The sequence below is a fragment of the Cygnus olor genome, chromosome 5 (assembly GCF_009769625.2).
Source record: "Cygnus olor isolate bCygOlo1 chromosome 5, bCygOlo1.pri.v2, whole genome shotgun sequence".
Taxonomy (NCBI): Eukaryota; Metazoa; Chordata; class Aves; order Anseriformes; family Anatidae; genus Cygnus; species Cygnus olor.
The window spans coordinates 47,510,558-47,525,509 of NC_049173.1; the positions used below are offsets into that span (position 1 = coordinate 47,510,558).

Here is a 14,952-nt window from a genome sequence, read left to right on the forward strand (position 1 = left end):
AATCAATGCTTTTTTTCCAAAAACTAGGAAAAATAATTTTTATTTTCAGTATTTTCAATTAGCCCATACCTTTATTATATTTTTACCATCATTACCACCCCTAAATGAAGGCTCCCTTAGATTTCTCAAACCAGTGCCACTTTGAGGACTTACAGGGCATGTTTCCAATTCTTATCTATTACAAGAAATTCTCAGCTGACTTCCCAGGAATAGAACCGAAGATGGTATTTTTCTAGAGGCGTACATGTAGATACATGTAATATATCCACCCCACACACACTTCCAAGATGATTATGTTGAAATGCATAGTTCATTTTGTACTAGTTTGAAAATATATTGGAAGTGTACTGGGGACTAAGAATGCCAATAATCACATCATTTCTATCAAGAGGGAAGTATAGTATTGCTGCACACCAGCTTCTAGAATCTGTTCTGGTTCTGCTTTCATTAAACAGAAGAGAATGCAAATTTTTTCCCTAAAGAAACTAGGAGTATTTCTTACTAGAAAATTATTAATACTAATACACATTTGCTTGCAAGTGCACAGTTCCAGGAATTCAGTTGCATTACTTCTTACTTTATTACTCATACATGCTACTGGATAATAATACTGTTATTTTTATCTTTATGGCTAATAACCATAAATATAGCTCATGGACAGAAAACACTAAACCAATCTGAATATTTTATATTAGCAGCTGACTTTCACTGCTCTTACTACTTACTAATGCCCCCTGTGCTATAATTCCTCAAAAAAATCCTTCAAAAAGGAATACAAAAGAAAGTTAGCCATTTTACTTATCAAAGAGCTTGGATCAGTTTTGTAAAATATAACAGATCAAAGAAACACACGTGAGGAATGCTCCAAAGAGTACCTAAGCAGGAGGCTAAAAAAAAGGAAATAAAGAAATTTTGAAAAGAGAATTGAGCTTGAACTGTGTTTTTTCCTGGCAACTGGGAACGCCTAGTGTTACGGCAAAGAGAATACTCTAGAGAACAATAATAGGAGCAACACTGATGTTATTCAACTACATATTACAACTGCTATACTCCAAGTGTAATTTGTAGTTTATTATGATGTAAGTGCATTGTTGGGACACCGTGCTAATTCAAAATCCTGTGCAATTTCAAATGACTTCAAGTAAGGAAACATTGTATTAGGTGTTAAACATTACACATGAAGAGACTGGCATGAACTTGTGTGTGCAGCTACACCAGTCCATAGATCTGACCTGAACACATGCTCAGAACTGCTTCTTGGCCTTGTTTACTCAGACACTATTAACAAGAAGTTTCTCCCTGATCTAACCATTCAGCTCCTGCTGGCCCTATTCACTTTTAACATATCTGAACCAAAATATCAGGAAAGAACAAAGAAATATTCAGATAACTTCATATCGATTGGAATCACTTCCTTCGGTTCTTATCCATTTTATTCTTCCTTAGAGTCCCTCGTTGTCCCTGCTCCTCAGCTTACTGGGGATGCAAAGACATAGTAGGCTGTATGTGGCACCATCAAACTTTGTCTTCCTATTTGTGTAGGTAGGCATCAAGCCACAGCTCTCCTGAATTCTTCAAAGAGCTGAGAGAGAGAGAATGGACACATTACATGTAGGTGCTTAAAGGAGTGTTGGTGAGGACAAGGGAAACAAGCATTTTCATGTGCTATTTTGTAAGAAAGAACAAGCCAACCCCTGTTCTTAAAACCCCAGTCTCTCCTATATCCTTCTGCAATTTTCTTCCCAATGTGTTAACTGTTACTTACTGCACAATGTCTGCAAAGGCGGTGAGCAACGGCTTACATTGGTACTCAATGCCATGCTTGGCACACAAAGACTTCACAAGAGGAGCCACCTTCCAGTAGTTGTGTCTTGGCATTGTGGGGAATAGGCTGTGAACAGGAGACAAGTTCTCTTTCAGTGCCCCACAAGAAATATTACCTTTCACATGTTCCTGTTCATTATTACTTCCTAGGACTCTTACAGCCCACACTAAACAGAGCTTTTTTTGCTGCTCCTGTCTCCTCTTTCCCTATGGTGTGCTTGTAGCCCAAGGAACTCATAATATTTTCCTGCTTTACCCCTCCCTTATTTCTCTGCTGTTGTCTCTCATATCTCTGTTTTTTCCAAATTAAGTGATACCATAAACTAGGAGAATCCACTTTTGCCCATAAACTGGAGAATCCACTTTTGCCCCCTTTCTCCAGCAGTAATCATCGCCATAGCTAATCGGCACAGGAACGGAGATGGGTCCATCCTTCAGTTGCATATCTCACTGCTCCATCAGGGTATAAACAGGATGCCTTGGCACATTTTCACAGATGCATATTAACTACCACTTTGAATAAGACTTGTTGCTACCTGGATGTTTTAACAGATCCTGCCCATATTCCACTTTCAATCATAATTCCAATCTTCCTGTGGGTCCACAGTGAAGGTTTTGAATTAACACTATCATGCTCTTTAGGGTTTTTAGATTTAGACAAACTCACTGGTGCCAACAACAATTTGTAGGATTTAGAGCAGCGAATAGGGTTAAAAAAAAAAAAAACTCTTAGGATGTATACTCACTGATGTTCAATTTGAAAGTTCAGATGCCCAGTAAACCAGTCATTGAACAGCGACTGCTCAACATTACATGTTGCCTGGAGCTAGGGAAGGGGAAAAGGAAGGCAGAATTAGTACATGTTTGTGACCGCAGCCTTTTCCATTTGTCTCAAGAGCACACTATACTGTGCTTCTTTCAGCCCAAGCTGAGCTACCTCAAGGCAAGAATCATAATCCTCCTTCCCTTGTGCACCAGCAGAGTTATACAGACCAGCTAGCATGGACCATGGTAAAACTAGGAGCTGGCTCTCTGCTCCCATGAATGCATTTGAATAACACAGTCAAAAGTTTGTTCTGAGTCTTCTCAAACCTACATCTGCAGAAAAAGCAGAGATGGACAGGTGCTTCTGTGATGGCTTTACTGCTAGCCTCCAGTAAGTCATTGTGCAAAGACATGATACTACATTGACATCCTATCAGTGCAAAGGAGCTCAGCCAGAGCAGGACACAAACTTCCATCTCTGCAGAAGGAGAAAAGGTCCACCACTCTGTCCCTAAGTGCCACATCCACATGTCTCTTAAATACATTCAGGGATGGGGACTCCACTACTTCCTCGGGCAGCCTGTACCAAGGCCTAACCAACCTTTCCATAAGGAAATTCTTCTTTAATCTAAACCTATCCCAGCTTGAGGTTATTTCCTTGTGTCCTACCATTTGTCATCTGAGAAAGAGACCAACACCCACGTTGCTCCAACCTCCTGTCAGGTAGTTGTAGAGGCTGATAAGGTCTCCCCTCAGACTCCTTTTCTCCAGACTAAGGAAGCCCAGTTCCCTCGGCCACTCCTCACATATTGCTTTTTAGTCCCTTCACCAGCTTCATTGCTTTTCTCTAAACATATTCCAGCAACTCTTTTTTTTTTTTTTCTGCAGTCATCCTATTAACCTTCACTTCCCAGTTACCAGCAGGATTCACACTTAGTGCAATACAGTAGCTACTTGTCTTGTGGTTAGAATTTGTACCTGTATGGTCACAATTCTTAAGGCGAAAATATTTTACCTGGGTAGACACCCAGTCCAAATTCTTGTCGTAGTAAATATCCATTGGGATATGGTTCATCTGTGAAACCCAGACAAACCAGCTGCTCTCCAGCATCCTGAACAACCAGACAAGAGGCCAGAATTCAGTAACAAGTAAATGAGTCAATGAGGAGCCATTGAAATGACAGCATAGCCAGGCTTACAAATGCATGGGAGAACACCGGCCTGATTAATCCAGCACCTGGAAGAACCTCCAGCACCTGGAAGAACCTCCAGCACCTGGAAGAACCTCCAGCACCTGGAAGAACCTCCAGCACCTGGAAGAACCTCCAGCACCTGGAAGAACCTCCAGCACCTGGAAGTTTCATATTTCCTTATAAAACTCGTCATTACTTGATATGTTTTGGTATAAAACTGAAATAGCCTTGCATTCATCCTGTTTTATCTGTAACTAAGGACCAAACTAGACAGAAACATTAAAATGATCTAAGCACAGTACATCCACTGAAGGCTATGATGATGGTTAAAACATTTGCAAGCCCAGGGTAACCCTTTTTCCTGGTAAATGTTCTCTAAGGAGTAGCAGAACCAATTCCCGAAGCACTGAACACTACATAAGGTGAGCATTTCTCAATTTGGTAATCATTCAGTTAAGGCTCTTTGCTTTCACAGAAAACGATTAAGCAGAGTTTAACTTTAAAAAAAAAAAAGGCAAAAAAAAAGAGTTGATAAAAGAGAACACAGAAGAATATGGAAAAGGCAGACAGATGGAAAGAATACACAAAGGAAGTCTGAAGAATCTTTTAAAAAGATGTTACCTGAAAATAAAGTAATATGCCAGGAGACTCTTTATTTCTAATAACGATCCATAGGTAAAAAAGAATCTGATATAGAAGGTCAGCATCCAGGCCAAGTCCTACCAAACCCAAAAACAATAAAAAATAAAATCATTAAAAATTGCATTTCTTAACTCTTTTCTAAGCATCATGTTTTATGTACAAGAGAACTTTCTACATTCCACTTCTGTAGGTTTTTGCTGTAGTTTTTTGCTAAATTGAATGATCTAGAAAAAAAACAAGTTACAATAAGGTATCAATACTTTTTTTTTCATTCTGTAATTGAAATAAATTTTAGCATTCACTCCTATTAAATGGATTAATATGTTAGCAAATAGCTAGGCATTCAGAAACACGAGTTTAAGACTTGTATCAAATCATTGACTGACTCCACAGTGAACAAAGTGCTAGACCAGCTATTTCATTTTGTCTGGATGTTGCTCTACCTTTCTGTATTCGTAACATGTGCAAGAGAAGGAAAAATGAAGCATAAGCACTGTCTGCCTGGCATAGGAAGCAATGCAAATTATATGCATACTGCTGACAAATAGAGGACAGCAGTTCCTGCAAATCCACATTCTCCTGTTTCTGAACACTATGGACATGCATTTCATGATTTTGCAAGCAAGGCAAGGCAGTGCAGGTCAAATAGCCCACTGCTTGTTTCCAGGCCTTTATCAGCAAGCTGGGGAACATAATGCGTTTAGCAGAAAGGATACATAACCACTGAAAAAACGCTACACGAACCTGACTGTCTTATTAGGCCTAACTGACGAGCACGCTGGGTCATGCAGCAGGGCCTGAGCTCTTGACAGAAGCAGGCTCCATATTCAGGAGAAGGATTGGAAGCCCACAGCTAACCCCGTGGTTTCACAAACAGCAATACTTACCACCCAGTACCTCTTTGTGTATGCAATATAAAATGTGTGGCAGTGGAAGTAGGTGGGAAACAGGAGCGGAGGCAGAGCTGTAATGGAAAAATCATTATCACTGGTAATATCATTTCCTGAATGACCGATACCAAATCACAAACTGGAAGCAAAGGATCCCTGAACAACTACTTAATATAGATAGTAGTCTGAAGCATTTTAGGGCTGTTATCATTCGGAAGCTTCTGGATGATCTCAGCATGCAAAGACGACTAACATTTAGTGATCTTTGAGCCTGCTGGTCTCGGGAGGTAAAACAGAGATAATACGGGAAGCTCTTTGAAGTTTGACTGCAGCTCAAAAGTAAGATCTATAAGCCCCATTAGTAATTAGTGTTGCAGGAGAATGAAGATACTCACTAATGAAAAAGTATTTGTGCTGGTGATTGTATGGCATGTATTTTTTCTTTTTGATTCCAAGCTGTGAAAATAAACAATAAAACAATGAGTGGAAACTAAGTAATCTGTACAGATAGCTTGCCATTTTCCATTTTTCTTCCCCAAAAGGCACCCTTCTTGCACACTTTCCACAACCATCATTACTGTCTCCTTCTTGTGTACCTGTCCTATTACTTTACATACATATGCTTTTGCTATAAATCCTCACTCCAGTGATTGCTTTAATGCTTCAGTCCTTTAATGCTTTAGTCCTTCAGAAATAAGCAGTTAAGCAAGCCTGAGACTTTTCTTCAGTAGGAGAAAAGTGAAATGTGATTGCTGAAAAGTAGGTCTACATATACTTAAGACATACATTGGGACATAGTAGGAAACAAGCTAGTGTCAGATACCACTGTTATCTGTGTTGGAAAGGAATAAGGTAGTAAAAGCTATACCTGAATGTTTTACCCATTAAAAGATGGTGTGACACATAAGCATGAGTTATGATAAAAAATTAAGAGTAAGGTGAGGTGAATTTTAATTGTTGAATCTCTTGGTTTTGCGTTCCTTGTTCATTCATAAGTCACTTGGCACAAGCTTACATACCACAGTGCTAAATTATACTACCAGTCAAAACCAGTTATTTTCTTAGTTTTCATTTTCTACTTTTTTCTCTGATTCCGTGAACTTAAGAGACAATTTAATGGAAGAGAAAATAAAATCACTGCTGTAGTTCTTCCGACAAGGCTTCAAAAACTGATTAACTTGTGCAGTAAAAGGGCTGCAGCATTGTCCTCTGCTGTTGCTCCTGGCAGTGGCCTAGCAGTACAAGCTGAGAGCATTTTATGTAGTCAAATGACTTATGCACATGAGAGGCACTTGACAATAACCAGTCCCAGAAAACTGCAGAAACAGCCAGCCACTGGTTCTTCAGCACTGTTGTGCCAGCTGCCTTTCACATCAAGTCATAAACAAACCAGAGCAGCCTGCATCTATGAGCCTTAGACATTAGTATTAAGAAATAATCCCAGACTAACTGCATACATGCTTTATATTAATGTTCACAAGTTACCTAATAAGCGCTAATTACTGAGTTGTTACAAAACCCAGTAGGTCATTAAGTTGCTATAACCATTAGTCTTTTTCCTGCTGGATTTTCCCTCCCATATGTAATGCACATTTGTCTCTTATTTGTTTACAGCAACTTCTCAAATGCTTGAGCAATTTTTAAATAGTATAATATAAATTACGACCTGCTCACAATGTCTGAAGAAAATAGACAGATGAAAATCTTTTTTTTCAGAAACTATAATCACAGTTTTAGATATTTATGATATAGTGTGCTTTTTGTTGAGTATGGTGTTCTTCTCAGTTGCTAGTACATGACCACGTGCACATGCACACACAGACACTGACCTCCACAGAGAATTTCTTCCCCAAAGTAAACAAGAACGGGTGCATATCAATATCAGGATCTTTCTGGAAGCAGTTGGGTTTGGCATGGTGTCGGGAATGCAAGAGAGTCCACCATTTGGCTGATGCTCCCTGTTTAAGTGAAGAACAGAGCATGAGAACCACAATGCTCTCAGAGCCAGATTCTCTCCCTTCTTCGCCCAGTGCTGAGCACACTTCTACAGAATCTTCAGAACACACACTTTTGCAGGAAGGCCATCAAATCAATTAAGTTGTTCCAGGATCAATCACTTACAATCAAGTGGCACATGACAAACTTATGCAGCAAGTGGTTCCACTTTGTCTTCCTGAAGACTGAGAGATGTCCTAAATCATGTTGTAGCCATGAAGCCTGGACCTGAAAGAGGAAAAAGGAAATTTTGGGAGTAGCACAAAAGAGGAATCAAGACCATCATTACCTCTAAATTCGAGAGACATGGATCTGATGGATGGACCATTTGGTGGATAAGGAAATAGCTGGATAGCCACACTTATAGTTGTGGTCAATGGCCTGATCATAGAATCATATCACAGAATCATGGAATTGCTTGGGTTAGCAATTTGCTTGGGTTACCTTAAAGACCACCTAATTCCAGCACCACTTCCTTGGAGGAGAATGCCACCCACTAGATCAGATTGCCCAGGGCCCCATCCAACCTCACCATCAACACTTCCAGAGATGGGGCATTCACAGCTTCTCTGGGGAACCTATTCCAGTGCCTCACCACTCTCTGAGTAAAGAACTCTCTCTTAACATCTAATCTAAGTCTCCCCTCTTTCAGTGCTAGGACAAGGGGGAATGGTTCTAAGTTATCTGCCTGTATAAAAAGTCACAGATGGCCTTTAACATCCCTTCCAACCCAAACCACTCTATGATTCTGTGAATACATCTTGAGGGGAAAAAAAAGCTACAGATTAGGCATACTGGGAGCTCTCCACAATTAAGAATTTCCTCTTCGCACCTTCTGTGAAACACAAGTCATGTAGAAGTTGTCATGTTAAGCAAAGGAGAACTATACCAAGTAAGGCAATGGAGAGCTACAAAACTGCAATAGTATGCGTATGAAAGTTGACATAAGTCCATGCATACATGTTGTGGACTCTATTGCTTACCTGAGAAATGGTCAGCATCACCAGAGAGATAATAAAGGGCATTAAGGATGTTCCAAAGTAGAAGAGAACGAGCCAAGCAGCAGTATCCAACAGGAGGATGTGAGCAAGGTGCAAGAAGAAGAAGAGTTTATTTGGCTTCAGAAGTCCCATTTTCTCAACACTGGCACGCAATTCACGGAAGTCTTTTACGAGCATTTTCTGTGGAAAGCACAAGTGTTACACATTCCCTGCTCCTAGAGTGTAGTGCTGCAGCCTTAAAAGCTAATAAACATTTCAAGCAAGGAAAGAAAGATCAAAGTCTGTTCAAATGAACAAGAGCTGGACTTGCACACCAGTAAACTTCATCACTGCTCTCCTACAGTTACTCAATGCCTTTGCCCAATAAAGTACACATAGCAGAGGAGCAAGCAGAAGCCACTACAGAGTAAAATGTCTGTACCCCCAGCCCCTAAGACTATGTCTAGCACCTGTGCTTCTTCCATCATCTCCTTGGCAATAACACAGGGCTCATGCAACAGATGTTTAAGGCTGTAATATCTTCCGAATGCTACTGGTCCATAGTCACCAGAGCCCAGCACTACTCAGATATTGCCAGGCAATAGTGAAGGCATGTAGATTAAATTGGCATCCAGAACCTTTCCTCAAAGAATCAAATTAGGGGGAAAAAGTGTGCGTGTGTGTGTGTAAAGCACCTCTATTGGAAGGCATACTGTATGCATATGACGACGTTATTCCTCCTCTGCCATCACTTTCACCAGATCAATGCATGCCTTCACTTTACCCTTCCCACAGTTAACAGGGGAGGGTCAAACATCTGTACAAAAAATTGAACTCATAGCCCAGCTGACCTCACGTTGAGCATTGAGAAAGTAATATGGAAGAAGTGACCACAGTACAGGTGCTAGACCAACCTACCTTTGTCTTTACCAGCTCAGCAGATACCTCACAAGCCTGGTTCCTGTCTCCATGAAGCCCAGCCCAAAGGAGACTGCCAGACTAGTTTGCCAGTCATTTCTGGGAAATGGAGTTTGCAAGGAGCAAGGCACATGCAGGCTCTAGTGCAGGCCAGCTGTGGCAAATCGGCAAGGCACAGCCTCACATGGATAGAAAGTTCGCGAGGTTCCCATATATATAGGAATTATGAACATGCTGTTCTGGGAATTGTTTCTAATGCCTGGGTTACATGACACCACGTGTTACCTTGCTTCCCTTCAGCATGAAATTATGCAAAGGAAAAGTCAGGGCAGACAAGGAGGAACAGGAGAAAACAGTCTTGGATATAGGGAAGCAATTAGGTGCATACAACCCTGTGGACAATTGCACTCTAAGACTAATTCTGGTCTATTGTCTGCACCCCTCTCCTTTCTTTGGCATGCAAGATTGGTTATTCACACATTGACATCAACAGTGCCTCTGTGGATGATTACACAGTTTGACCTTGAGCCTGCTACCATAGGCTGTCCAAAAGGGCAAAGAATTAAGTTTTACAGTGTATTGTCAAGGCTAATGCACTCTACCTGCATTCTATCCCTACAGATACCTACAACAGAAGGGAATACAGCCTGAAAAATTACTATCTGTTGAAGGGAACTACTGAGTGGTTGGTTAGCTCTTTCTCAAAGCAGGGGAAAGAAAAGGTGGTAACTAATATTCATGAGAGCCAAACAAGCCTCTATAATTTATGTAGTTGCTGTGATAAAAATTTCTTAGGAATCTCATTCTCTGACAAATAATGTGGATTTAGACTAATACTCATTTAGGATTTCTAAGTAGCAAAAAATTGTGAAGAACCTGGATCCCATTGTTCTAGAAAATACACTGATCTAGAAAATGAAGTTCTAATCTCAGAATATTTGCCTTTAATCTTTGATTTATGAGGATAAACTTACATTTTTAGTGGGCTCAATACTGGGTTGATCTGGTGCCAGCTCCCCGATCAGCAGTGACTTCAAGTACTTGTTCACCAGCAGCTTGTCAACATGGAATGCTACAAATGCATCCTGCAAATGCAGAAGAGTAAAGATAGAGATAAGAAAAACCACTGTGTTACTAACCTCGATCTCCTCAATACACTGTGCGTGCTAAAACATCCATGGTGGAGGAACCACAGTGACAAAGACCTTTCTATCTCCCCATTTTTTCACCTTCCCCTCTGTCACCTTTACCCTAATCTCTTCTTAAATGAGATTTTATTATTTAACTGGCAAACAGAGGAGGTCTGGCTTCAAAGACTGAAATTACTATGGGTATGCAAGCTGCATAATACAAAATTGAATTGAACTCCATTACATGCCTAAAGTGGAATTTAGTTTCCTTGCCTTTCTTCCACTTCTAACCCCAATTTTACTGATCTTTCACTCACCCTTTACAGTCAGGTGTCCAAAATACCTTTCATCAGCAAACTAAAAACATATTTGTTGTAAAATTATCAGAAGACTGTTTGCCTTTTAAATTCAACTGCTTAAAAGAAAAAAAAATCTGGTGGTTCTTATTCACAGACATGAGGGATTTTCACCTTTCAGAAATACACCCTTCTCAGACAGTAAATTCTTACTTTTCCCCAACTAGTCAAATAACAACAAGACCTCTGTTATATTAAGGCTAAGTAACGATGGAAACTAAACTACGAGTAATACAAGCTCTGGAGGAGGAGATGGACAGGTGATAGCAATGAGAAGCCTGCTTTAGGAAACATGTCACAGCAACATTCCAACCAGCCCTGGGTAGAGAAATCCACTCCCAAATTAACTAATACAGGATGGGTTTCATTGAGGACTAAGTGATGTTGGGAGCTTTTTTCTAGCACTTGGAGATATTCGTACAGAAATGAATGCAAGGATGCAATTTATATGAACAGGCCTGGTTAGGTGTTACTGATCTCTCATAAAGATATAAGCATGAAAAAACAACAGTGTGATAGCTTCCAGGCAGGGTTGGGGACAGAAAGGGCAGAAATACAGAGGAGGAAACAACTTCACTGACAGAGAGAGCATGTAGGGAGTAGCTGGAGCCCTGAAAGAAACAGGAGTATGCGCTGATATGCCACAGCTGAGGCTGAGCTGAGCTGTGAATTCACTCTGTGGGAATGAAACTCCTCCCAAAGATTCTCTAGCTGTGGAAAATTGCTTTTATACATCCAAGCAAACACCTTCAACTTACTGCTCTGCTGACATGCCTGCCTTTGCACCATCTTTCATCTGCATCAATTTTTGTCAGTCTAACCAGACCAGAGTAAGTGTTTTACTGCATTCCAACCCTGCAGGGCTACCCTGTGCAAGTGTGTATTAAGAATGGTTGTGTGACAAAAAAAAATAATAAAAAATTTGTTCAGCTAATCCCTTTGAGCAAACTGCTACAGAATCTGTCCTATATTCTGAAATAACACAGGCCTGGGCAACTGCATGAGTAACTATGCTGTATATACGCCTCAGACTAAGTACCGAGCACACAGTCGCTATCACAGGTGAATCTCTGCCAGCAGTTCCAGCAATTAAATTCAGCAATAAATCCCAGTTTTAACAACAAGCAAGAAGTGTCTCTGCAAAACAGTCTACAGCAAGTAACTGTATTTCATGATGTTGCAACACTACACATTTTTACAGTCTTCAAAACTCAACCAAATTTGGTTAAACTGCAACCCAGCCTCAAGACAGTTATTCCTGTTTCCTAAGTCACTTCATTCCTTAACTCTGCTTTTCTACACTTTGTGACAAAACACCTCAACAAAATCAGCATTAACAGGACTCTTCTTTACAGTTCTGTGCACTGCGACCCTTGCTAATATTGTGACATTAATCATACTCAGTATTTCCACTCCTCTTCTCAATTTTGTTAATTAACGCTCCTTCCACATTTTGTCTCTGCATCCACTGCTAACTGAAGGGCTTGTGAGATTCATACCATCTCATGAACTCCACTGAATACTGAAGAGAAATTTCTTACTTCATTTGCAATGTTCAAGTTGTAACTCAGTGTGGAAATAAAGTTTGCTCCAAACAAGATAGTTCAGGTTCACATATAATCAGGATACACAGTAGAGCACAGAATTCCACAAACTCTAATTTATCTTGCTTCTGTTATAGATTGACCAATGCCAACTTGGCTTTTTCTGCTACATGATCCTGCAGTCTAGGCATGCCTATAGCAAATATTCCATCTTTTACTTGCTTTCATGGGTTTTTCTGAGGCCGAGATGCACAGCTTGAAAGCACACAGAGTTCAAGCAGGACAAGATACTCCAGTATCACATGTATCAATTAGCTTTGGAATTAAAAAAATCTGAGGATTCTGCCCTGTCAGAAACAATGATGCTACAGTTATATTTGTTCTTCAGCCTCTCAGAAGCAAAGTGAAAACCCTTCCTATTAATTTTATTTGGAGGCCTTGAGCTACAGTTTCATAATATTCCCCCCTGCCTCTTTCTGTACACATAGAGCCACATGTTTTCCCATTGCAGTGTGCAGCCTATTTCACATGCGCAAGTGTGAAGACAGTTGAGCTTGTGTCACACGAAACTGGCTGAATTCTGATAGGGCTTTTTATTTGGATATGGCATCAACCAGTAAGAACCAGCTCAGATCCTAGAAAAAAAGCGCCTGTATTTTTCATGTTCATCCATTATCTGGGGATATTCAGCATCCTAAGATGAAAGAAGTCTGACAGTACTAACTAAAGCAAATGAATGATGGAAAATATGGAATGCAAAGTGTTGCTAATACAAAATTTGAAGTTTAAACTCAGTGGACTGAAAATTATTATTATTTTTTTTCGTGAATATCAGTCATCCCCTACATGTGAGAGATTCAGAAACTATTTGCCTTGGGTTGCTTTTCAAAATACAGAGCAAGGATGCAATCATGTTTGTTGCTTCTTTGTATAGATGCTGATTTACCACTATTTTCAGCATAACTTGTATACACCAGAACACCAGAAGTCCAGAGAATTTGCTGAACAATTTTCTGTGTTCCCACAGGTTTCCATAGCTTTAAAGATAGTGGTCAGACAGGAAAGGTGATGAGCAGATACCTTTTTGCCCCCAGACTAACTGACCAGCGGTTTGACATCAGCTAGCCATCTGATTCTTCCAATTTTGTTCATTCCAAGGATCAGAGGGACTATGGGCAATAACTGCAGCAACTTTCCTGGAAAACTGCTTGGGAGAGCATGTCACCTTCACTTCCCCTCCAAATTAAGTCTGGGAAGCACTTTGGAAGAGATTCCTTTACTAAGATAAGGAGAGCAACTACCTAAGTTGCCACAGGGCTGCTGCAGTACCACTTGCAGATTCGTCACCGTATGCAACCACTGCAGTACGCTTCCAGTAGCTCCAAAGTGAGCTCAAGAGATAACAGCCATCCTGAAATCTTCATCTGGATTACAACCACAACCCTGGTGCCCCCCACCTTCACTGCCCTCTCCATCCATCCATCCCCAGCCTGTGACATCCCTCACCGTGACATCCTGCCCAGCGTGGCTGCCGAGGAGCCGGGCACCCCCGGGGTGCCTCCTGTAGAAGTGGCTGATGTCGTACACCTTCCTGTCGATCACCAACCACCGGTCCTGGGGTGGGGAACCCCGACCTGAGCGCTGCGCGATCTCCTCCCAGGTGAAGCAGCGACGAGGCCACAGGGCTGAAGCAGCCACCACCAGGTCCGGGTCTGGGTCCTGGTCCTGTTTCTGGTCCCGGTCCCCAGCCACCCAGTCCCCATCACTCTGCAGCAGCACCATCCTCCTGTTGCTTCTCCTCAAAGGCAGCCACCCTGCCCTGTATCTCCCCAGGTGTATAAGGGCTAAGTCAAGCCCTGACCCGCCCCCCAGCCCACGCCTCCCTCAGTTTTTCAGCCCTGAGAGAAATGAAGGGTGTGCCTGGATGCAGGCAGAGCCCCTCTGGGCTTCACCTGTTCCCCAAACAAGCAGGCAGGCAGGCAGACAGACAGACAGACATACCTCCTCTTCCCTGCCCTGACCACTGCACTGCAATCCAGACATAAAAAAAAATATGCTACTATTGAGTGTCAGACCTCTTAGTTTCTTCTCACCCAGCTCATTTTGTTCCCAAGATGCGCTTACTGTGCTCTCCGACAATCGGAAAATTTTGCTTAAAATATACCTCTTGTTACCTCCTCCAAGAAGAATGAATGTCCAGAATGCAGAGAAAAATGGGAAGGATTCCCCAAAATCAACATTCTTCTCAGGGATGGAGAAGTCAGGATATTCTCAGGAATAATCAAAACACTATTTTCTAATGCAATCGAACAAAGAAAAGAAGATATTCAGCAAAACAGTGATGTAGCATGCAGAATAGCAACCTTCCAAAAATATGGGAATGATCAGGTTTCTACAGCTCCAAACAGGATGAATTAATCCTGTTTTTTTTCTCAGGCATTCTGACAGCTTTAACTTGTAGCAGTAGCACTACTTGGGTATCACTAGAGTAGCAGAGAATTTGAAGATGATCTTCTTTTCCACAGCCTGGTTGCTAAATGGATGGCTGAAGAAGTGATACTTTGGCTAGAGCAACTGGGCCCATGGGCTTCACATTATGAAGAGAAATTTAGGAGGTAACTTGTTACGTCTCCCCCAAAATATCCCTCTGCATCTCTGTTGGGATATTACAGCCTATGAACCCCTTTGTAAAAAAGATGATTTATATACTAAGAA

General features: G+C 41.2%; 1 protein-coding gene across 1 annotated transcript; it reads right to left on the minus strand.

Annotated features, from left to right (window-relative positions):
* Nucleotides 1-556: 556 nt before the first annotated feature.
* On the minus strand, nt 557-14,076 carry LOC121071350 (acyl-CoA (8-3)-desaturase-like). The gene is made up of 12 exons (XM_040559578.1): nt 13,744-14,076; nt 10,182-10,292; nt 8,293-8,490; nt 7,436-7,537; nt 7,144-7,272; nt 5,710-5,770; nt 5,312-5,388; nt 4,404-4,501; nt 3,605-3,701; nt 2,571-2,650; nt 1,766-1,891; nt 557-1,582 (listed from the first exon to the last, which is right to left on the minus strand). Exons 1-12 carry the CDS (start codon nt 14,017-14,019, stop codon nt 1,531-1,533), a joined length of 1,407 nt encoding a protein of 468 aa, XP_040415512.1. The 5' UTR covers nt 14,020-14,076; the 3' UTR covers nt 557-1,530.
* Between the last annotated feature and the right edge of the window lie 876 nt (nt 14,077-14,952).